This window comes from Artemia sp. Qi Xiang Cuo, chromosome 4 (genome assembly GCF_049724085.1).
Source record: "Artemia sp. Qi Xiang Cuo chromosome 4, ASM4972408v1, whole genome shotgun sequence".
Taxonomy (NCBI): Eukaryota; Metazoa; Arthropoda; class Branchiopoda; order Anostraca; family Artemiidae; genus Artemia; species Artemia sp. Qi Xiang Cuo.
In genome coordinates, this window is record NC_142797.1 from 70,591,524 (window position 1) to 70,617,071 (window position 25,548).

The 25,548-nt window shown below is 34.3% G+C and overlaps 1 protein-coding gene across 3 annotated transcripts in view; it reads right to left on the reverse strand.

Moving 5' to 3' along the window:
• Window positions 1-678: 678 nt before the first annotated feature.
• Window positions 679-25,548, reverse strand: part of LOC148953388 (galactose-3-O-sulfotransferase 2-like) — a 44,138-nt gene continuing 19,268 nt past the window's right edge. For 2 of the 3 annotated variants that reach the window (XM_089088520.1, XM_089088518.1), the window contains one exon: window positions 679-1,409. In XM_089088520.1, coding sequence (XP_088944646.1) covers window positions 1,301-1,409 — 109 coding nt within the window. In that variant the 3' untranslated portion in view covers window positions 679-1,300. Of the gene's footprint in view, window positions 1,410-7,992; window positions 8,243-25,548 lie in introns of those variants that run through there. The other variant, XM_089088519.1, reaches the window with a different exon arrangement.

Sequence of the window (25,548 nt, forward strand, 5' to 3'; positions counted from 1 at the left end):
TATGTGGTTTTTGGAAAACAGGGAAGGAGTGATCAGATTGAGCTGAAATTTCGACGATAAGCTCCCAGGCCCCAGGAAAGCTTATCCTCTAAATTTCAGCCCGATCAGACAACGTTAAAGGGGGGGTGGTGGAGGGAAAAATTAACATGGGCTAATATAGGAAAACGAGGTTTTTCGTAAATGTAAATTCGGGGGATAATTTTTTCGGTCTGACAATATCAAAAGGCCCTAACAGGTCGAATTCTGCTTCGAATGAGTCCTCATTCAACCGGATCCGTTGCCAACTGTGGCCTGTAGGCGTGGCTAACAAAAAAAAAAAAGAGATGATGATGAATGTTAAGTGGCTATATTTGGTTTTTTGAAAACAGGGAAGGAGTGATCGGATTGAGCTGAAATTTCGAGGATAAGCTCCCGGGCCCTAGGAAAGCTTAACCTCTAAATTTCAGCCCAATCGGACAACGTTAAAGGGGGCTGTGGTGGGAGGGTCCAAACTTCCGGCCCAGTTTACCCCATGAAGATAAAGTCGGAGGAGGATGAAATTTTGCAAGTTTCTTAGTTTGAGCTTGGGCTACAAAATGCAATTACCGCCGTCTCTCTGCGACCTCTAGGACCTGAAATCGCTTAACATTGTGGTGGGTCGCCTCTTTATAGAGGCACAAGTGTGCCTCCTTGATATTTTAAAACCTAAAAACGAACAAAAACTGATTAGAAAAATATAAAAAAGTTGATGAAAGTAAAAACCGAAGATGAAACTTAAAACAAGCAAAATCATTGCTCACAGTTTATGCAACATATATCGCTATTACTGGTGCAAATAATTGACTCACAATATTTCCCAAAAATTTTATAATTTTGAATTACTAGCACTTTACTGAAAACACAAAATCAACGCAATAAAACATGATTAGGAGCAGCAAAAAAGTACCATGCAGAAAATAAAAGACTACTTTAGAAGGCTTCAATAATCTTTCGCCGGCCATGAAATCAGTAGATTTTAGCATACAATTTTAATTCTCTCGAAATTTCAAGTGCGACCAGTTTTCAGGAAATTGTTAGTTTTTCAGAATTCTACATATCTACGGAAATATTAGGATAATTATTAGGAGAAATATTATTTTAATGTTTCATGATCAATCGCTCTTTACTTTCATCTGAAAATTTATTCACATAGAGGCAGTTTCACAGCTTCGCAGGTTCAAGAAAAAGCCGTTTCTCAAATTGAAGACATTCAAAACTTTTGTATATATCCATTTGTCACCATTAGTTCGCAGGAACAGTAAATAGCAAAAATAGTAATTATCTAAGTCATAAATAGACGTTGTACTTCGCCAGCATTTTGCACAGTCCTTGGTACATGGCGAGACTTATCTTGTATGTCACCAATGTAGAGGTTGCACAACAAGTCGGACCTAAAAGAAGAGAAAAAAAAAGCAAACATGAGTGAGTTCTATTCCATTGAACTAAAACAAAGACTGCACCCTTTGGGGGATGTCTAACTCCTTTTTATAAAATAAGATATATCTTTTTTTTCACATTTAGAACGGGCATAAGCACTGGATTTGCTTGACGCATAAATTGAAATAAAAACAAATTTTCTTATAGTGGTCGTTCACGGACACCTTGAAAAATTCAAGGAACGTTCCTTGAAAGTTCAAGGATACCATATACAAGGATATCTTTTTATTTTCAATCTATTGAAACGAACTGTTTGGTTCAGGGCTCTTTTAGATGTGAGGGATATTTCCACTACCTCCCATCACTCCTGTATTTCTAATTAAAGCTTGATATTCGTAAAAATATGCTTCAAAAATGATAGTTATCCCTGAAAAGCGTATCCTTTAAAATATTATAAGTGGTGACGAGATGGGAGTTATATAAAAGTTGAAAGATGAACTTTAGTGTTATCTTTTTCATGGTTGCCATGGACTTCTACATTTACTGTTAATCTTCTTTTTTTTTAAATAGGAAGCCTCTTCTTTTGCAGAGGTACGAATATGAGTGTAATCTTTTATGTTACACATAAGGTATTTTGTAACAATAAAGGATGCTTAAAGGCCTATTAAAAAAAAAATCCTTAGAATGAACGAACAGACTCTCCTTTCTTCGTGGGTTATCTCAAGGGTGACTGAAAGGCTAAAAAAAGGTCCAAAAAAGCCCTTTTTGAGACATAAGGCGCCCCTCCTCTACCGGCGGGAAGATCCACTAAACTTAGTCTTAAACATCAGATGTACAACTATCACGAAGCCTTAAAGGCGCCTCCTCCTCTACGGGAGGGAACATCCACTACCCTTAGTCTTAAACATCAGATTTATAACTATCACGAAGCCTTAAAGGCGCCTCCCCCTCTACCGGCGGGAACATCCACTAACCTTAGTCTTAAACATCAGATGTATAACTATCACGAAGCCTTAAAGGTGCCTCTTCCTCTACCGGCGGGAAGATCCACTAACCTTAGTCTTAAACATCAGATGTACAACTATCACAAAACCTTAAAGGGGCCTCCTTCTCTACCGATGGGAAGATCCACTAACCTTAGTCTTAAACATCAGATATATAACCATCACGAAGCCCTAAAGCCGCCTCTTCCTCTACCGGCGGGAAGATCCACTAACCTTAGTCTTAAACATCAGATGTATAACTATCACGAAGCCTTAAAGGCGCCTCCCCCTCTACCGGCGGGAACATCCACTAACCTTAGTCTTAAACATCAGATGTATAACTATCACGAAGCCTTAAAGGCGCCTCCTCCTCTACCGGCGGGAAGATCCACTAACCTTAGTCTTAAACATCAGATGTACAACTATCACGAAGCCTTAAAGGCGCCTCCCCCTCTACCGGCGGGAACATCCACTAACCTTAGTCTTAAACATCAGATGTATAACTATCACGAAGCCTTAAAGGCGCCTCTTCCTCTACCGGCGGGAAGATCCACTAACCTTAGTCTTAAACATCAGATGTACAACTATCACGAAGCCTTAAAGGCGCATCCTGCTCTACCGGCGGGGAGATCCACTAACCTGAGTTTTAAACATCAGATGTACAACTATCACGAAGCCTTAAAGGAATTAACTCGGTTAAAAAAAACTTAAGAATCATTGTCGATATTAGCCTTCTAATTTTTCTGGACTGCATGTATCATTAGGAACGAATGCGCTGTTGAACTAACTATCAGACACTATGTACATTGAGGCTGTCAAAAAAGCGTAACTATAATATGCGAGGAACGACTGAGGGTATTAAGTAGTAATTTTGAGGGCATGTTGAGAGGGATGTCGAACTAAACAAAAATACACTGTAAGCCTCCATGTTTCCAAAACTGCATATCTTCAATACTCCAGAAACAACTCAGTAAGTTGAAAAATTTTTCGGCATGTTGTGGCGAATGAAAAGAAACTTTGTCTCTCCAGGTTGTCAAAAAAGCGTATCTGAAATATTCCCGGACCGGCTAAGGGTGTTAAGCTAAACCTTTCATGGAATGTTGAGGGTGACATTGAACTGAATAAGAGGCACCTCATACATTTTGGTTGTCACATGGCCGATCTGCCATACCTGAGGAACGGCTTATGGTATTAATTTGAAACTTTCAGGCGATATTCAGGATATGTTGAACAAAATCAAAAGACTCTGTATGCGTCCATGTTGTCAAAAAGACGTGCCAAAAATGTTTCAGGAACGGCTAAGGACAATAAGTTGACAGGCTCATGGAATATTGAGTCTGACATTGAACTAAATAAAAGACTGTATATAGATCCTGGTGGTCATAAGGACCTATCCGCAATATCTCATGAACGTCTTACGGTATTAAGCTGAAACTTTCAGGAAATGTTCTTGAAGATGTTGGACTAAGTCAAAACACTATATGCATCCACTTCTTCAAAAGGGCGCAGTTGCAACAAGCCAAGAACATCAAACGGTAGGCTATTAAATTGGAACTTTCAGGGAATGTTAAGTGGAGATACTTTATTAAAATAACAAAAAAAACTAAGTCCATTGAGTATTTCACAATGCCATATCTGCAATACCTCTAGAGTATCTAAAAGTATTATGTTAAAACTCTCAGAGTAAGGTGGGGGAGTATTGAACAAAACTCAAAGGTAATATATGCATTCAGGTGGTAAAAAAAAATGTATCTACAATATCTCTAGAATGGTTAATAGTATTCTGTTGAAACTTTCAGTGAATATCGCGGGGGCTGCTGAGCTCAACCCAAAGATGCTATGTGTACCCATGATGTCAAAATCACTGCATTAAATCAGGAATGGCTAAGGTATTAAGTTCAAACTTTCAGGAGGCATTGAGGAGAATGCTAAGTTAACTCAGAATTCACCATGTGCACCTAGGTGTCATAAGGGTAAATTTGCAATATGTCAAAAAGACTAAGGGTATTAATTTGAAACTTTCAGGGAATATTGAAGGAGCTTTTGAACCAAATAATAAAGGAATATATGAATTCAGGTTATCAAAAGGACATATCTTTAATACGCCAAGTTAGATTAAGGGTATAGATTAACAAAATAACTATATCTTAAAGAAGAGAGAAACGAGGACAATAACAACCAGGGAAAAACAGAAGAAAAATTATGCAAATGTTTCGGTTGAGATTTCCGATCCTTTCAGTTAACCTTCTCTACTATTCACGGTTTTTTGTTTTGTCGTGAATACCCAGTGTGGTCACAGAAAATATTCAATATAAAATAACGGCATAAGAGACCAAGCTGGAACTGTGAGGAAATATTGGACAGAGAGATCAAGCATGTTTTAAACTTTGACTTTAGCAGGGGATTTATCAAGGACAAAATGTGTTTGTATTCGTTGTTATTGTGAAATATCCTTTTTCTTATGTTAACCTGCTTAAAATTCCAGACCACGAAGACTAATCAATAAAAGTTTGGAAACCAAGGTAATCCCAACAGGAGACACATCTGGTTGCACTGATTCTTGACTTTCTGTTTTTATTTTATTTTCTAACAGTAAACCAGAACTATTTTTAACAAATGAGTTCAAAACGCATTTATATAAGCAAACAAGCAGTTAAAATCAAGTATAAAACGATGCGATTCACATAACGAAATGGTCGATCAATATTTTTCTATAGTCAAAGCTGTAATATGAGGCCCTGGCTGCAGCCTTATAGAAGGCCTGAAATTATGCAGATTTTCATTCCATTTATTTGAAAAAAATTTCTCCTACCCATGCATCCAAAGTTTGACAGTAAAACTATTCTTGAAATTTGTATTATTTTTTTCCAAAACATAAATAACAAGCTGAAGTTCTGATTTTTAAGGAGAAAAAGTGAAAAAAGCTTTAGAAAATCTCCTTTTACTAACCAGTAAAAAAAATCAATTAAAAGGAGCAAAAAATTATTAAAAAAAAGCTTTTTCCATAATTGAAGTTTTCCAAAGAAAAGTTAAAAGCTACATTCAACCAAAGACACGCAGAAATAAAGTCAAATAGTAATTCAAACTTAGAACTAACAGAAATCACTATCAATGAATGAATTAGACAAAAAGCGTACAAAAATTACAATAGACATAAACGAACAAAAATTACAACATGAAAAGGGCTGACGCACCCTAAGACTTCTAAAGAACAGAGCGTCATTTACGCTTTTCCGAAAGCAGAATACATTCTAAATATATTCTCTTTTCTAACGTTAGTAAATCCAAAATTATTGACATTTCGGGAAATGAAGATAAATATATATACTGGAAAAAACATCAGTAGAAGAAAGAGTTCCAGCACTGGGGGAGTCCATGTATGGGCATTGACCTACTAATGGGAGTGACGCAAAGCTTTATGGAGCAAACATCAAATATGGATTATTTAGAAGTTATTACATCGCAAATTTATAATGTAAGTTCTGTTTATAAATAATTAATTGAGATATTTGCATAGTAAATTTTCACCAAAGCGTATCATTGACTAATGTGGATATAGCACTCGATGTGCTATATCCTTTTGTCGGAAATGAATTTTAGCCCCCCACCACAATATATTCCAAATCAGGATATATATTTACATATTAGGAAGGATGGGGTTGCCTGAAGTCTATGGTAAGTGTAAGCCAACTAGCATTATATTTGCACATTAGGGGGATGGGGTTGCATGAAGCAAATATTAAGTGTAAGTCAGCTAGCAATTTTACCTCTGATCGCATTAATTTTCTACTAGACTAGCTTTTGAAAATTAGGAATAAGATTTTCAATTCTGTAAGATTAAAAAAATTTTTGTTGACTGATAATATTAGCGTGTTTTTGTCTAAACTAATAGACTAAAAGATATCATAGGTCAACTGCTCCCCATAAGCTAGACGTAAATAGCTACGAAGACCACACTGCCTTTCCATTATAAACAACGGGGAAATTTTTATACAAGTTGCATTAATATAGAAGATGGAGAGGGGGTGATGGGGTTGCATGAAGCAAATATTAAGTGTAAGTCAGCTAGCAATTTTACCTCTGATCGTATTAATTTTCTACTAGACTAGCTTTTGAAAATTCGGAATAAGATTTTGAATTCTGCAAGATTCTAAAAATTTTTTGTCGATTGATAATATTAGCGTGTTTTTTGTCCAAACTAATAAAATAAAAGATATCATAGGTCAACTGCTCCCCATAAGCTAGACGGAAACAGCAACGAAGACCACACTGCCTTTCCATCAAAAACAACGGGGAAATTTTTTATACAAGTTGCATTAATATAGAAGATGGAAAGGGGGTTCGGGGTTGCATGAAGCAAATATTAAGTGTAAGCCATCTTGCAATTTTACCTCTGATCGCATTAATTTTCTACTAGACTAGCTTTTGAAAATTAGGAATAAGATTTTCAATTCTGTAAGATTCTAAAAATTTTTGTTGATTTATTTTTGTTGAAAATTTTTGAATATGAGCGTGTTTTTTGTCTAAACTAATAAAATAAAAGATATCATAGGTCAACTGCTCCCCATAAGCTAGACGTAAATAGTGACAAAGACCACACTGCCTTTCCATCATAAACAACGGGGAAATTTTTATACAAGTTGCATTAATATAGAAGATGGAGAGGGGGGGTGAGGAGGGGTATAAGAATTAGGAACTCTTAGCTAGTTTCAAAGATAAAGTTCCCTCAAAAGTTGTAAAAATGATTTTTTTTTTAAGTAAACTATTATCTAATTTCTTTTTAGGGATACTTTTGAAGAATGTGACTGTCCTTCCATCTAAAGGGCCCGAATCGAGGATGAGAACCAATTACGTTCTACAGTAATTCACTACATTGACTCTTCGAGGTCCTATACGCAAGGAGAGAACACGAGGGTCCATATACAAGAAGGCAAAATGGCTACGGGCATGACAATCTCGCGAAAAGCAAATGTAAGTTTTAAATTTATTGACATTTTCTCTAATGAATTTTCTCCCAAGTCAATTTGATGGACTGGGATTGTACCTTTTATGATTTCTATCATTTACACATGTGGATGTCAAGTTGCGTAATAAAAGACTTCGAAATAATTCCAGAATAATACAGGTTCTAATTTGCGTAATATTTGTTGTCAACTTTTAATTGCAGCTTGCCTGGATTTTGGGACACCCGATAGAATGCTTATAAAAGCACATCAAAAAGATAAAAATTCTCATCTTTTTAAAGGAAGAGATGTAAGACGTTATGCACAGCTAAATTATGCAAGGAACAATCCTGTAGTATCATTATGGTAAATTTCCAATTCGATCTGTGAATGTTCCTCTAAAAGCGTTATTTTTTGTGATTTCAAATAAAATTCATTGACTTTTTTAACATTCTATTAATCAAAGGTCCAAAGAAATATAAAGCTATATATTTGCATATTAGGGATGGTGAAATAGAACCTATAAACCATCACTCTCACCTGAACCCTTCTCCGGTTTTTTAATTCCCGAAAATTACGACTTTCTAAATGAATGTTCTACCGAAAAGGTTTTTTTTTCGAGATTTCAAATAGAATTCTATGACATTTTTAATATTTTCACTACTCAAAGGTCCAAATGCAAGAACTTTTACTTGAATTTCAATTAATCTATACACTGATATCTAAAATTTTGTCATGGTGATAACCGTAAATTTCGGTGTCCTTTTTGCACGTCCTGCATTTACAGAAAGATGTCATCCTTCTCAAATCTCGGGTTAGGAAATTGAACTTTGTTTGTCTGCACCAATAACATCTCGCATCTTTTACAATGTCATTGAGGTTAATTGGGTAGTACTCCATTTTGGACTTCGTTAAGGAGTTCTGAAAGTAGAAGTTTATTTTGATTTTTTCTTCAAAAAGTTCGATGTATCTAGTACTATATTAAATATGTAACCTGCGGAGTTCTAAGTGCAAAGGACATTTTCGGGAGGGGGGGGGTGAGGAAGGGAATGAATAAGCTATTTCATCTTTCCAAAATAATTTTGGACACTGACCTTCCACAGAAAAGCAATAGCTATTTAAATTGAAATAACTGACTTCCTTGTACAATCTATAGTCTAGGTTTAAAGACGATGGTCAACAAATGTACGTTTTATCGAGAAAATATTAGAAAATTTATAAAATTTATAAATAGTAAAATTTATAGTTTATAGTATGAATGACATGAAAAAGCATGAAGTACTACTACTACTACTACTAGCAACTCACTTCAACATAAGGACCCTTGAGATCAATACAACTACGTTTATGAATGAATGTTTATATCGACACCTCTCTTAGAGGTACTTATAGTCACCCAGAGGGCCCTCAATGTCATAGCCTCAACTTTTCTTCCCCTCCAGTGGTGATATAAGATAAGATAATATAAGTTTTATTCTTCATTAAATACACATACAATATTAGATGTTATAAATCCCTCAAAGGCTCATTGGCCTGTACAAAGAGGGAAGACATATAATTTACATACTCAAGGATAAAAAACAAAAGAAAATTTAAAATGATCACTTACTCACATATGAAGGAGAAGAAAAGAAAATATAAATAAAATAGAAACTATAGAAACAATTAGAATAAATAAACTAAATTAATTAATTATATTAAATAGACTCAAAAAAAAAAAAAAAAAAAAAATTATTACTATAAGCGAATTCCTATCGTCGAAACATACTGTAATTATTAGACTGTAATTAAATGGTGCTAAAGTAATAAAATTTAACCTGTCTTCATGTATGCTACTCCTTAGTGAACTATACAAGTTTCACCAATAAATATTGATAATCATACCTGAGGCCTGGGAGTCATAGCGCAATACATATTCCATAGGATAATACAGGAGGATAATACATATTCCTCCTAAGTTCAATAGAGCAATGCAGATTCAATATACAGTTGAATTTAATATTTTAAATTAAATATAATTTTAAAAAATTAATTATTCGCTCAACACTTCCGTGATGAAAATGACATCGTGATCGTTATCAGTGATAAATGTGACAACACGTTCAGACTCGATGGGTGCAATGCCTGACTTCTCTTGTTGTTGAATCACTGGGGTTGGAGCATGAGTGTTTAACCTGACAATGCGCTCCAACTTCATTGGGGCCAAGCCTGACTTCAATTGTTGTCGAATTGCTGGGATTTCAGCTAGGGTGATGATAATGCCCCCCCCCCTTCGCTACTGAATTATAGAATATGAATAAGTTGTTGAATTCAAGAAGCCATATTAAAATAAAAAAAACAACAACAAAAGAGGAAAATGAAGAAAAGACAAACAAATAGCTTCAAATTGTTTTCGATTTCTTATTGAAAAAGATGGTTGCATTTTTAATCGATATCTACGCTACTATAACATTTTTTCGAGGGAGGGGAATGAATAAGTTACTTCATCTGTCCAATGTTCATCTGTCCAGAATAATTTTGGACACAGACCATCTCATCATTCAAATGTTGAACTTCCAAAGAAAAGCATTAGCTTCTTAAATTGAAATATCTTAAATTTGTTTGAAAATTACTTCTTGTTAAGGTTTTCTTTAGTTTCAAAATGTTTTCGATTTCACATTGATGAAGAATTTAAACACAAGTTCAACTAGTTTGTTTTGTCCAGCATAGTTGAAAGGTCCATACCTCAGACAAACTAAGAGTTTTCTTTTTGACTTTGTTTGACAATTTACTTCTTTTAAGGTTTTCTTTAGTTTCAAAATTTTTTCGATTTCTTATTGAAAAACTTGATTCAAATATTGAACTTCCAAAGAAAAGCAACAGCTTCTTCAATTGAAATATCTGAACTTTGTTTGACAATTTACTTTTTTTTAATGTTTTCTTTAGTTTCAAAATATGTTCGATTTCATATTGATGAAGAATTTGAACATAGCTCCAACTAGTTAAATTTTTTTTCCGGCATAATTGAAAGGTCCATACCTCAGACAAACTAAGAGATTTCATTTTGGCTTTGTTTGACAATTTACTTCTTTTTAAGGTTTTATTTAGTTTCAAAATGTTTTAGATTTCATATTGATGAAGAATTTAAACACAGCTTCAACTTGTTATTTTTTGTCCGGCATAGTTGAAAGGTTCATCCCTCAGACAAACTAAGAGATTCCATTTTGACTTTGTTTGACAATATACTTCTTTTTAAGGTTTTATTTAGTTTCAAAATGTTTTCGATTTCATATTGATGAAGAATTGAAACACAGCTTCAACTAGTTTTTTTTGTCCGGAATAGTTGAAGGGTCCATACCTCAGACAAACTATGAGATTTCATTTTAACTTTGTTTGACAATTTACTTCTTTTTAAGGTTTTCTTTAGTTTCAAAATGTTTTCGATTTCTTATTGATGAAGAAGGTTGCATTTTTAATTAGCAACTACACTAATATAACATTTTTTTTTGGGGGGGGGGAGGGGGATGAATAAGCTATTACATAAGTCTAAAATAATTTTGGACACTGACCTTCTCCTGATTCAAATATTGAACTTCCAAAGAAAAGCAATACCTTGTTTTATTGCGCGTTTAAGTCAAACAGATCGTGCTAACAAACTATAAGGAGCGACTCGGACCATCTAGTTAAAATTTTAAGACTATTATTTTTATTAAGTATAGTAGAAGTGTCCAGCAACTTTGTCATTGGGAATATTGAGCATGTCAAACACACAACTATGCCAAATTTTGATTTCATATAGAAAAAAAAGAGATATAAAATATTTTTCATGAAAATGACTATGTCAATAAAAAAACGAACAAAAATTCATCTAAAAAAAGCTACTGGAACTTTAAATCAAAGATGAATTTCATTATTGAGATAGTATTAAACAAAAAAAACAAAAGTTTTACAACGTTTGAGTTATTTATTGCTATTCTCTGATAAATGTATCTTTAGTTCAATGTAGACTGTTCTAAGAAACCATATACACAGACTTATATTGTGAACGAAAGTAGCAGTAAACTACATTCGACATCTAGATTAACCTATGTTATTAAAGAAATAGAAAAACAAGCAAATGTCTTCCATCACTTACCCACAGAACTTTTCACACTGAAACCGTTATATTAATCAGATAAAATATTATCATTTAATTCCCAGGCCCCTGTTTTTAGATGAATTTCTGTTCGTTTTTTTATTGACATAGTTGCTGGACCGTTCTACTATACTGAATAAAAATAATTGTCTTAAAATTTTAACTAGATGGTCGGAGTCGCTACTTATAGTTTTTTACGAGCTGTTTGACTTAAACGCGCAATAAAACAAGGAATTGCTTTTCTTTGGAAGTTCAATATTTGAATCAGTAGACGGTCAGTGTCCAAAATCATTCTGGATAGATGAAATTGCTTATTCATCCCCCCCTCCCAAAAAAATATATAATAGCTTAGTTGCTGATTAAAAATGCAACCATCTTCATCAATAACAAACCGAAAACATTTTGAAATTAAATAAAACCTTAAAAAGAAGTAAATTGTCAAACAAAGTTAAAATTAAATTTCATAGTTTGTCTGAGGTATGGACCCCTCAACTATACCGGACAAAAAAAAACTAGTTGAAGCTGTGTTTAAATTCTTCATCAATATGAAATCGAAAACATCTTGAAACCAAAGAAAACCTTAAAAAGAAGTAAATTGTCAAACAAAGTCAAAATGAAATCTCTTAGTTTGTCTGAGGAATGAACCTTTCAACTATGCCGAACAAAAAATCACTAGCTGAAGCTGTATTTAAATTCTTCATCAATATGAAATCTAAAACATTTCGAAACTAAAGAAAACCATAGAAAGAAGTAAATTGTCAAACAAAGTCAAAATGAAATCTCTTAGTTTGTCTGAGGTATGGACCTTTCAATTATGCCAGACAAAAAAAAATTAACTAGTTGAAGCTATGTTCAAATTCTACATCAATATGAAATCGAAAACATTTTGAAACTAAAGAAAACCTTAAAAAAAGTAAATTGTCAAACAAAGTTCAGATATTTCATTTAAAGAAGCTATTGCTTTTCTTTGGAAGTTAAATATTTGAATCAAGTTTTCCAATAAGAAATCGAAAACATTTTGAAACTAAATAAAACCTTATAAGTAGTAAATTGTCAAATAGAGTCAAAAAGAAAACTCTTAGTATGTCTGAGGTATGGACCTTTCAACTATGCCGGACAAAAAAAACTAGGTGAACCTGTGTTTAAATTCTTCAGCAATATGAAATCAAAAACATTTTGAAACTAGAAAAAAAACTTTAAAAAGAAGTAAATTGTCAAACAAAGTTCAGCTATTTCAATTTAAGAAGCTAATGCTTTTCTTTGGAATTTCAACATTTGAACCATGTGATGGTTAGTGTCCAAATTTATTTTGGAGAGGTAAACATTGGACAGATGAAATAACTTATTCATCCCCCTCCCCCTCCCTCGAAAAAATATCATAGTAGCGTAGATGTCGGTTAAAAATGCAACCATCTTTTTCAATAAGAACTCGAAAACAATTTAAAGCTATTTGTTTCTCTTTTCTTCATTTTCCTCTTTTGTTGTTGTTTTTTTTTTAATTTCAGTATGGATTCTTGAATTCAACAACATATTCATATTCTATGATTCAGGAGCGAGGGGGGGGCATTATCATCACCTTAGCTTAAATCCCAGCAATTCGACAACAATTGAAGTCAGGCTTGGCCCCAATGAAGTTGGAACGCATTGTCAGGTTAAACACTCATGCTTCAACCCCAGTGACTCAACATCAAGAGAAGTCAGGCATTGCACCCATCGAGTCTGAACGTGTTGTCACATTTATCACTGATAACGATCATGATGTCATTTTCATCACGGAAGTGTTGAACGAGTAATTCATTTTTTAAAATTATATTTAATTTAAAATATTAACTTCAACTGCATATTGAATCTGCATTGCTCTATTCAACTTAGGATGAATATGTATCTAGATATCCCCACTGGAGGGGAATAAAAGTTGAGGTTATGAAATTGAGGGCCCTCTGGATGACTATAAGTACCTCTAAGAGAGGTGTCGATATAAGTATTCATTCATAAACGTAGCTGTACTGATCTCAGGTGTCCTTATGTTGCAGTGAGTTGATAGTAGTAGTAGCAGTAGTAGTAGTATTAATTCATTTTTTTGCATGTCATTCATACTATAAACTATAAATGTTCCAATATTTTCTCGATAAAACGTACATTTGTTGACCATCGTCTTTAAACCTAGACAATAGATTGTACAAGGAACTCAGTTATTTCAATTTAAGAAGCTATTGCTTTTCTTTGGAAGTTCAACATTTGAACCATGAGAACTTCAGTGTCCAAAATTATTTTGGACAGATGTAAAAGCTTATTCATCCCCCCCCAGAAAATATACTTGGCACTTAAAACTCAGGAGATTACATATTTAATATAGCACTAGATACATCGAACTGTTTGAAGAAAAAATCAAAATAAACTTCTACTTTCAGAACTCCTTAACGAAGTCCAAAATGGAGTACTATCCAATTAACCTCAATGACATTGTAAAAGATGCGAGATGTTATTGGTGCAGACAACTAAAGTTCAATTTCCTAACCCGAGATTTGAGAAGGATGACATCTTTCTGTAAATGCAGGACGTGCAAAAAGGACACCGAAATTTACGGTTATCACGATGACAAAATTTTAGATATCAGCGCATAGATTAAATGAAATTCAAGTAAAAGTTCTTGCATTTGGACCTTTGAGTAGTGACAATATTATAAATGTCATAGAATTCTATTTGAAATCTAAAAAAAAACGCTTTTCGGTAAAACATTCATTTAGAAAGTCGTATTTTTCGGGTATGAAAAAACCTGAGAAGGGTTCAGGTGAGAGTGATGGTAAATAGGTTCTATTTCACCATCCCTAATATGCAAATATATAGCTTTATATTTCTTTGGACCTTTGAGTAATGAGAATATTAAAAAAGTTAATAAATTTTAGTTGAAATCACAAAAAAGCGCTTTTAGAGGAACATTCGCAGATCGAATTGGAAATTTACCAAAATGATACTACAGGATTGTTCCTTTCATAATTTACCTGTGCATAACGTCTTACATCTCTTCCTTTAAACAGATGAGACAGGTTTATCTTTTTGTTGTGCTTTTATAAGCATTCTTATACGTTTTCTTGTAGCACTAGAATCTTTAAAAATATACAAATGGGTTATTTTCCTTGCGAATTTTTCTATGTTCTCTTAAGCATTGAACGGTCTCTCTGTTATGATGTGACGATGATACATGTGGTGTTGGGATGGATTTCATTGAAATAAATTCTTGTATCACCGGTTTTATGGGGGGAGGTCCCCTAACAAGTTCAGACAATACCTTTTCTTCTTCTCCACTCAAAGGAAATGTTCCCCAAACATCATCATCATCATCAATAAAATCATATAATGAAAAAGAACGTAACCGGAAGAAACAATGGTTTTACTTTAAAAAGAAGAAAAAAACAGTGGTGTATAAAAACCTTTAAAAAGAAAAGGCAAAATATGGATCTAGTTCGTAACACTGTGCTTGATGATCACTATTCTTCACGAAACTATTCCATTTTTCAACACTGATGGTACATTCAATGAGTTGTGCTTCTTCATAAGCGATTAATGGAAAAGCACTCCATACATTGTGTTCTGGTTGGGGTATTTTCATTTCCACTATTCGAGTTTTCTTTGCTCGCTTGAATGATGTCGAAGACTTTTCCTTAAATATGAATTAAATTTAAGTAAAATGATGTTAAAGCATTGAATGTAAATTGAATAGAACGAAAACAGAATCGTATAATGCCCTTCTCTCCATACTAAATTATAATACTCTTAAATTTGCAATATTCATTATAACTTCTTAGTTTTCTTAGCAAATAATCTAGTGGAAAGAAAAATAATAATAAATATAGCAGCGCATAATGTGCTGCTGCTGTCCATACTAAAGTATAATACTCATAAATTTACCATATTCATTATACCTTCTTAGACAGGGGTCTTTACTTGGATTGAAAGTGATAGCCTAACTCCATGAAGTTATCTCATGAAAATAGCTTATTTTCAATGTGTATAAACCAAACAAATTTTTAAAAATTCGAAAATTGGATCAATAGCAACCTATATTTTCAGATCATTTAAAACACCAGCATTAAAATTAACCAAAAACAAAAAAAAACACTTATTGTACCAATTTGAATGATGCCGAAGACTTTTCCTTAAATATGAATTAAATTTAAGTAAAATGATGTTAAAACATTGAATGTAAAATGAATAGAACGAATATAGCATCGCATAATGCACATCTCTCCATACTAAATTATAATACTCTTAAATTTGCAATATTCATTATAACTTCTTAGTTTTCTTAGCAAATAATCTAGTGGAAAGAAAAATAATAATAAATATAGCAGCGCATAATGTGCTGCTGCTGTCCATACTAAAGTATAATACTCATAAATTTACCATATTCATTATACCTTTGACCGGGATCTTTACTTGGTTTGAAAGGAATAGTCTAACCCCATCAGGTTATCTCTTGAAAATAGCTTATTTTCAATGTGTATAAACCGACCTATTTTTTTAAAAGTCGAAATATTTTCGAATCATTTAAAACACAAGCATTAAAACTAATAAAAAACAAAAAACACACTTATTGTAGCAATAACACCATCTTTGAGCGTACTGTGACATTTGGTTAATTCACTGTAACCCCCCCCCACCCTAACCACTGTATATATCATGAAAGTTCCAATTTAATAGCCATCCCCATATGCATTAGTGATGTAACATATTTACAATCTAAACGAGACATAGTTGGTTCTGATTTTGCTCAAACAATCCCCGAAAATTTCATATTGATACTCTTTATCTGCTTTGGGAAAAAACCGGGGTCTTATACATGGTTTGAAATAGATAGTCTAACTCCATCAGGTTATCTCCTGAAAATAGCTTATTTTCAATATGTATAAAACAACCTATTTCTGATCCTAGAATCACATTCATCAATGCAAGTCTGTTATTTTCAAGATTTTCTGGAACATATGATAAAGGGGAACCGTTAAGTCTCTTATCGCGTGTTCCAAGTCCATGCAAGCTGCAATTAAAAGTTGACAACAAATATTACGCAAACTAGAACTTGTATTAATCTGGAATTATATCGAAGTCTTTTATAACGCAACTTGACATCCACATGTGTAAATGATAGAAATGATAAAAGTTACAATCCCTGTCCTTCAAATTGACTTGGGAGAAAATTCATTAGTGAAAATGTCAATAAATTTTAAACTTAATTTTTTTTTTGCGAGATTGTCATGCCAGTAGCCATTTCGCCTTCTTGCATATGGACCCTCATGTTCTCTCCTTGCATATAGGACCTCGAATAGTCAATGTAGTGAATTACTGTAGGACGTAATTGGTTCTCATCCTCGATTCGTGCCCTTTGATGGCAGGAGAGTCACATTCTTCAAAATTATCCTTAAAAATAAATTAAAGTATAGCCCTTAAAAAAAAAAAAATCATTTTTACAACTTTTGGGGGAATTTTACCTTTGAAACTAGCTAAAAGTTGCTAATTCTTATACCCCTCCCCGTCCCCCCTCTCCATCTTCTATGTTAATGCAACTTGTATAAAAATTTCCCCGTTGTTTATAATGGAAAGGCAGTGTGGTCTTCGTTGCTATTTACGTCTAGCTTATGGGGAGCAGTTGACCTATGATATCTTTTATTCTATTAGTTTAGACAAAAACACGCTAATATTATCAGTCAACAAAAATTTTTATAATCTTTTAGAATCTTACAGAATTGAAAATTATATTCCTAATTTTCAAAAGCTAGTCTAGTAGAAAATTAATGCGATCAGAGGTAAAATTGCTAGCTGGCTTACACTTAATATTTGCTTCATGCAACCCATCCCCCCTTTCCATCTTCTATATTAATGCAGCTTGTACAAAACATTTCCCCGTTGCTTATGATGGAAAAGCAGTGTAGTCTTCGTCGCTATTTCCGTCTAGCTTATGGGAATTAGTTGACCTATGATATCTTTTATTTCATTAGTTTAAACAAAAAAACACTCTAATATTATCAATTGACAAATTTTTTTTAGAATCTTACATGATTCAAATTCTTATTCCTAATTTTCAAAAGCTAGTCTAGTAGAAAATTAATACGATCAGAGGTAAAATTGCTAGCTGACTTACAATTAACATTTGCTTCATGCAACCCCATCCCCCTCTCCATCTTCTATATTAATGCAACTTGTATAAAAATTTCATCGTTATTTATGATGGAAAGGGAGTATGGTCTTTGTCGCTATTTCCGTCTAGCTTATGGGGAACAGTTGACCTATGATATCTTTTATTTCATTAGTTTAGACAAAAAACACGCTAATATTATCAATCGACAAAAATGTTTAGAATCCTACAGAATTGAAAATCTTATTCCTAATTTTCAAAAGTTAGTCTAGTAGAAAATTAATGCGATGAGAGGTAAAATTGCTAGCTGACTTACACTTAAAATTTGCTTCATGCAACCCCATCCCCCCTTAATGTGTAAATATATATCCTGAATTGGAATATATTTGGGTGGGGGGTTAAAATTCATTCCCGACAAAATAAAAGATTATATTTGGAAAGAGCATAAAAAGGCATCGAGTGCTATATACACATTAGTCAATAATATGATTTGGTAAAAATATACTATGCAAATATCTCAATTAATTATTTATAAACAGAACTTACATTATAAATTTGCGATGCAATAACTTCTAAATCATCCATATTTGATGTTTGCTCCATAAAGCTTTGAAACGAACTGTTACTTTAGCTTCGAACCGCGATCGTTATAAACAAAGTATCAAGGTAGAATTGTGACATCACTGATGACACAATACTTTGATTTTGACAACATCCTGTTACATAAATTCAGGGTAAATTCATTGGAGGTCAATGATCATGTCCTGGTTGTATTCACTGAGCGTGTTGCGTCACTCCAGTTAGTAGGTCAATGCCCATATATGGACTCCCTCCAGTGCTGGTACCCCTTCTTCTACTAACATCGTTAAAAAAAACGCTGGTCAATTAGACGTGAAGCTGCGCGGTTTGAAATTGATTACTAGAAATAAATGCTATCGTTATAACTTTGAAACTCGCAGAACTGAAGAATTAGAGAACCTTGAGACGGTGGAGAAAAAAAGAAGTAACGGGCACAAGCAAGTAGGTAATATTGAAAGTAGAATAGCAAACAATTTCTATCAGATGCATTTCGGAAAAGCCCGAAGTTAAGGGAGGGGGGTATCCACCCACCGGTCACTCTGAATCCTAAAAAAGGCGCAATAGAACTTCTGATTACCAATCCAATGAGCCCCCTTCAAAGTTTTAACGATCACCCTTTCTATATGTATCTTATATGCCCCCAGGACATAACTTAAAACCCTTGACCTGAGAACTACGGGGTGTCTTCCTCAAAACATAATTTCCGGACCTTTCATTTATGTTGAACAAAATGAACTTTTGAAAATTTTGATTAGGTGTATTTGGGGAAATGGTGGGCGTGAGAGGGGGGTTTGATACCCCCCGATTACTTTCGACTATGAAAAAGGGCACTGGCCCTTTCAATTTCCAATCGAATGAGCTGTTTTTGAAGTTTCTACGACAACGAATGGTCATCTCAAAATGTCTATCAGATTCATTTTGCGTAAGTATGAGGTATGTGGGGGGGGGGTTATCCACCATCCAATTACTCCGAATCTTAATATAGGCACTTGATGTTCTGATTATCGATCCAATGAGCCCTCTCTAAAGTTTGTACGATCACCATTTCTATATATACCATATGCCACCAGGGCTTAGCTTACAAGCCTTACCCTGAGGGCTATGGGGGGGAGGAGTTGTCATCCTCAAACATATAATATCCGGACCTTTCAATTACGTTGAACAAAATAGCTATCTCAAAATTTTGATAGGAGGTGTTTGGGAAAAGGGTGGGCGTGGCAGGGGGGTTAGTTGCCCTCCAATTACTTTCAAGTATTAAAAAGGGCACTGGCTCTTTCAATTTCGAATCAAATGAGTGATTTTCAAAGGTTCTACGACAACAAAATGGCCATCTCAAAATCTCTATTAGACACATTTCGGGAAAATTCGAGATGTGGGGCGGTATCCACCCTTCAATCACTCTGAGTCTTAAAAACGCATTAGAATTTTTGATTACCAATCCCAGGAGCCCCCTCCAAAATTTGTACGATCAACCTATCTATATGTATCTTATGTGCCCCAGTGTAAAACTTACAATCCTTTCCCTGAGGGCTCTTGGGGGTTGTCATCCTCAAAGACATAATTGTCGGACCTTTCAATTACGTTGAATAAAATGACTATCTCGAAATTTTGATTGGATGTGGTTGGGGAAATGGGATGCATTGGAGGGGGCTAGTTGCCCTCCAGTTACTTTCGAATATTAAAAAGAGCCCTAGCCCTTTCAATTTCCAAAGAAATGAGATTTTTCGAATTTTCTACGACAACAAATGGCCATCTCAAAATTTCTATCAGATGCATTTCGGGGAAATACGAGGTGTAAGGGGATATTCACCCTCTGATCATTCTGAATCTTAAAAAGGACACTAAAACATCTGATTTTCAAATAAATGAGCCTATTTCGGAGTTTATACCATTACCCTTTCTATATATACCTTATATACCCTCAGGGCATAAATTACAACCCTTGCCCTGAGGGCTGTGGGAGATTGTCATTCTCAAAAACATAGTTTCCGGACCTTTTAGCTACGTTGAACAAAATGGCTATGTCAAAATTTTGATTGGATATGTTAGGGGAAATGGTGGGTGTGGGAGGGGGCTTAGTTGCCCTCCAGCCACTTTTGAATATTTAAAAGAGCACTAGCCCTTTCAATGTCCAATGGAATGAGCTCTTTTCGAAATTTCTAAGATAACAAATGACAATCTCAAAATATATAGCAGATGCATTTTGGGAGAATACGAGGTGCGTGTGCGTGGGAGGGGGGAAAAACACCCTCCAATTACTCTTAATCTCAAAAAGAGGACTAAAACTTCTGACTAGCAATCCACTGAGCTCTCTCTGTAGTTTATACGATCACCCTTTCTATATATACCTTATATTTCTCTTTATAAACTTGCCCTGAGGGCTCTGGGGGGGATGTCATCTTCAAAGACCTAATTTCCGGACCTTTCAATTCCGTTAAACAAAATGTATATCTCAAAATTTTGATTAGATGTGTTTTGAGAAATGTTGGGTGTGGGAGGGGGGTTAGTCGAATCGATTGAACTCTTTTCAAGGTTTCAAAGATAACAAATGGCCATCTCAAAACTTCTATCAGATGAATTTCGGGAAAACACGAAGTATGGGGGGGCATCCTCCGTCAAATCACTCTGAATCTTAAAAAGGGCACTAGAAATTCTGATTACCAATCCAATGAGCCCTCTCCAAAGTTTGTGCGATCACCCTTTCTATATATAACTTACAGCCCTTGCCCTGAAGGATGTGTGGGGAGGATGTAATACTCAAATACATAATTTACGGACCTTTCAACTACGTTGAACAAAATGGCAATTTCAAAATTTTGATTGGATGTGTTTGGGGAAGTGGTGGGCTTGATAGGGGGGTACTTGCCCTTTGATCACTTTCGACTATTAAAAAGGGCACTAGCCCTTCAATTTCCAATATAATGAGCTCTTTTCGAAGTTTTTACGACAACTCCTTCGATACGAAGTGCCCTGGTCTAAACAAAAAAAAAAAATAATACATTATGCTCATATTGCTCTTTACGCTGCCTATGATAATACTAAAAGTCTAACCTCGAGGGTTCTTATAGAAGGTGAGTCTTTTGTGAACTGAATTGCCAGTTAAGCACAATGGAATCAGGATTCAGGTGCATTCAGCCGCCCGAGGCTAACACAGCTACGCACTTTCCTCCTCCATCCCAATCTATTCAAACCCTCCCCTATCCAGGAAGTTCTCATTTCCTTTAAATCTTTCTTCATCACATCCTCCCACCCCAACTGCGGACGACCAGCTTTCCATTTAGCCCTAGACGGTTGGCCATAAAGGACAATCTTCGGCAATCTGTCATCCTTCCTTCTCAGAACCTGCCCTAGCCATCTCTGTCTTTCTCTCATTATATCCCAAGAAAGTGGGGTTGAACCAATGCGTGCAAACCGCCTAGCAACAAATTGGAACAACAACAAACTAGCCTTCTTAAACTCTCAAGATTCTTACAACAATCGCAGATGTATACAGTTCACATCTACAAAGTAATATTTACCCAGCAAGAGGTAGCTGGATATCAGTCAAGACCATGGGCGTAGCTCCAGCATTTTTATTGGGAGACAAGAGGGGTCAACATCCAGAGAGTCAAGGGGCAAGGACTATATAATAATTTTTTCTTCAAATTGTCCTTTTTAAGTCGTTTTTCTTTATGAACTTTGTTGAGTCTGTGATTTCATTTCCTATTTATTTTGAACTGAGGTAGAGGAAGGGTTTCTACTGAGGTAGAGGAAGGGACATCTCCGGTTTTACTAGTTCTCTCTTTTCTGAACAAATTGGATGTTTCCATTTGCTCCTTTATTAGTAGTGACATTAGAAGGTTGGCTCATGGCAAGAATATGCAACTTATGAATTAAAAGAGATGCAATTTTCGGTACTATTCTATTAGCTCGATGCCACGCAAGAAGTGAATTTTGGTTAATGCTAATGAAATAAAACAAAATAGAATAAAAATATAAAAGTTTAGAAACAAATTTTAGCTATATATTTGCACAACAAAGGGGTGGGGGTAAGGCATAGCATACATTAAATACGTTACCTAACCTAATCTAGGTACCTTTTTTGTCCCTTCAACCCCTAAGAACTAAAGTTTAAATATTGTAAACGGAGTGAGAAACCACTGTTTGCAGTGCTCATCATAGCAATTCTCCGTTAAAATAACCTCCTTGACTAGTTTGTTTTATCATGTTTGCTATACAATATCGCGTGCCATCAAGCTAATAGAACAGTACCCAATTTTCTTTAAGGCTGATCAATACTCGTTGAAAAGCCGATGAATATACGTTGTATCAGTCAATTTTAGACAAAAACTCGTTCTTGAGATACACCGTCCTGAACTTCTTTGTTGTCATGCACGACAAAAAAAAAAAAAAAAAAAAAAACCCAACACCAAACAGATAATCATTTTGCTTAAACACTAGCTAGACCCCGGTTTGTTAAAAATACAAACTGGAAGTAAAAGTGGGTCTTGGGGCCAATTTGCCCGCCCACACGCCCACCTTCGTACAAATAACTTTTTTTTGAAGAAAGATGGTCATAATGCATCATATTTGAAATGGAATCATGCAAGGATTTAAGTAGACACCGGAGCCGCGTCGATGAGGGAAGACCGGTGGCGGCGGGGCCAATAACAGCGCGCCACCGGTAAGACGTCGGTGTCGTGCCGCCAGCGTAATCATATGTTTACTGCAAACGATAATGTTTTCATCAGTCTTTCTCAAATCACAGCTTAAATTAACAACAGATTTGAGCCTAATCATGAGTTCAAAAATTTACAAATTGCTGGCTGGAAACAGGTCTTCTTCGTTGTTCATCAAGAGAAGTAGAAATCTGGTAGAAACGAAATGGCTGCGGCGTTTCAGAATCCTTGCATAATAGTTGAAGTATCTATTAGCTATGTATTCTTAACATCAAAATTATCAAAATTAATAGTTTTTTTCATCGAGCATTACTGCATACAAAACTTAAAATACCGTATCACAAAATCCGTCAGTTATCTGGGTAAAAGCTTTGAATATAAGTTTGAACTCAGAAGCTTAATTTTTTCACAATGCCCTTTGCCAATATCTGCTTTGTCACCTTTAAAAACAGTTGAAATGGGCGACTTAGATATTGATCGTTTTTTTTTTTGCTCCTTTAGATTCCTAAAAAGCCTTCCTTGTATTAAAAACGGGTTCTAATAACAATTAAAAAAAAAATAAAAATACATCAAGTATAACCAGGGTTGCCACCCTGACCTGGAATAATTTACTAAATCGGAGAGGAAAAATTTATTAGATCGCATATTTTTTTAATAAATACTGAAAAAAAAATTTTCCGCGTGCGGCGTAGCCGCACGCGCATCAGGCATCGATTTTTACTATAGGTGGATAAACAGTACGATTTTCACAATCTTCATTTTTAGTTGGTAAGATTTGATACACACAAAGCTGATTTTGTCGACCTTTAGACGCCGGAAGTGAAGTGTCTGTTTATGAAAATAGGTGACTGCTTGTCTGTCTCTGAGACAGACAAGCAAAATTGTAAAATAGACAAGCAAAAATTGTAAATTGTCATATGTTTACCATAATTTTTTTTCCATGAATTCATGGAAAATAAAAAAAAGTTTTGTTTACTATAAATCATGACTTTTTACTAGTTTTTACTAGATTTCGGGAAATTTACTAGATCCGCTAAATTTACTAGATTATTTTTTTTTTACTAGATCTAGTAAAATCCTACTGACGGTGGCAACCCTGAGCATAACTCACGAAAATCTTGTTAATTTTTGAACTATCATAGGGGTTAGACAAATATGTTGTACGGAGTATTTTTGCTTGGCTTCTTCCTTCTTTAATTTACATGTGTTGATTCATATTTCAAAACATTATCCAACTTTCGAAATGTACCAGAAATATATGTAAAACACAAAAACACATCAACCTGTCCTACCAAATTTTTCCACAATCATTTATAATCATTTTGAATAGGATAACTTAAAATTTCACCTTTAAAAATAATCAAGCATCAGTTCCCAATGACGAAATGTGGATAACCCACCTCAGTACTGGAAGGAAAATGGAATTTAATTTCCAATCAACGTGTCAGTCTCAACCAATTAGCTTGGTCGAACTTAAATGAATTTATATCATGGACGATATCAGAAAATTGAATAGCTTTTCGAAGAGCATGCATAGCAATTTAACGTAATCTTGTATGATTCAAATATGTTTCTCAACTATAATTAAACTAAAATGAAAACATTATGACGTTAGAAACTTTTAACTAAGACAGTGAACGTTTATAAATTTTCCTTAGGGGTATTCTCATTGAATTTCCTTTCTTTTAAGATCGTGGCAACGCGTCACGGGTAAGCTGGTATACTAATAAAAGTCCAAATATTAGTATGTGTAAAAAAAAGGGTATTTTTCAAAATAGTGTGGAGGGACAAAAAATCTAGGGGTCTAATGGTGGAAAAAAATTCCTTCTCTCAAACTTGAAAGTCCTGTCTAACTGCGGGATGTGGCCATAATTGTCCTGAATTAAAATCAACTTATCCACTTTGTGTGGACTGAAGCTACTTTTAATAAGAAAATTCAAGATATTATTGTTTGAATATAATAATTCCCTACCCCCCCCCCTCTGGACACCACCTTGATAGGATACCGTCTCTGCTTTAAATTAAAAAAAATAACTTTTTGGCATCCCTTCTTTCAATTAAAACAAAATCAAAGTACTATCACTTAAATATGATAACTCCCTATGCCCCCCCCCCTCTGGATACCATCTTGATAGGATACCGTCTCTGCTTTAAATTAAAAAAAAAAAACTTTTTGGCATCCCTGCTTTCAATAAAAAAAATTCAAGATATTATCATTTAAATAATAATAATAATAATAATAATATTATTATTATTATTATTATTATTATTATTATTATTATTATTATTATTATTATTATTATTATTACTATTATTATTCAGCACTGAAGACGGTCAAGGAGAGGTCTCAACTGAAATATTTGCATTGTTCTTTTGGATTTTTACTGGGCTTAATTACTCTCGTTTTCTCTTCTTTACGACTTTTTTTTAGTTTCGTCATGATTAGCCAGTGTGGTCTCGGAAATTAATCTGATCTACTGTCTTGTTTATTTTTCCGTTTTGCTCTTTTACTGTCTTTTTTACTATTCTTTTTTTGTACTTTTTTCATGTTCTTAACTCTGTTTTTTTTACTGTCTTATTATACTTTTTAATCTCTTTAATTGTTTTCTCATTTCAGGATAATTTTCCGTACACTGCTTGCCCACAATTAGCCTACCTCTTTATTTTTGTCCAGTCTTCCATTTTCTGGTATTGGGGTTTTGTTTTTTATTTTACTTTTCAGTCATGTGAATGAGTTAAATCCTTA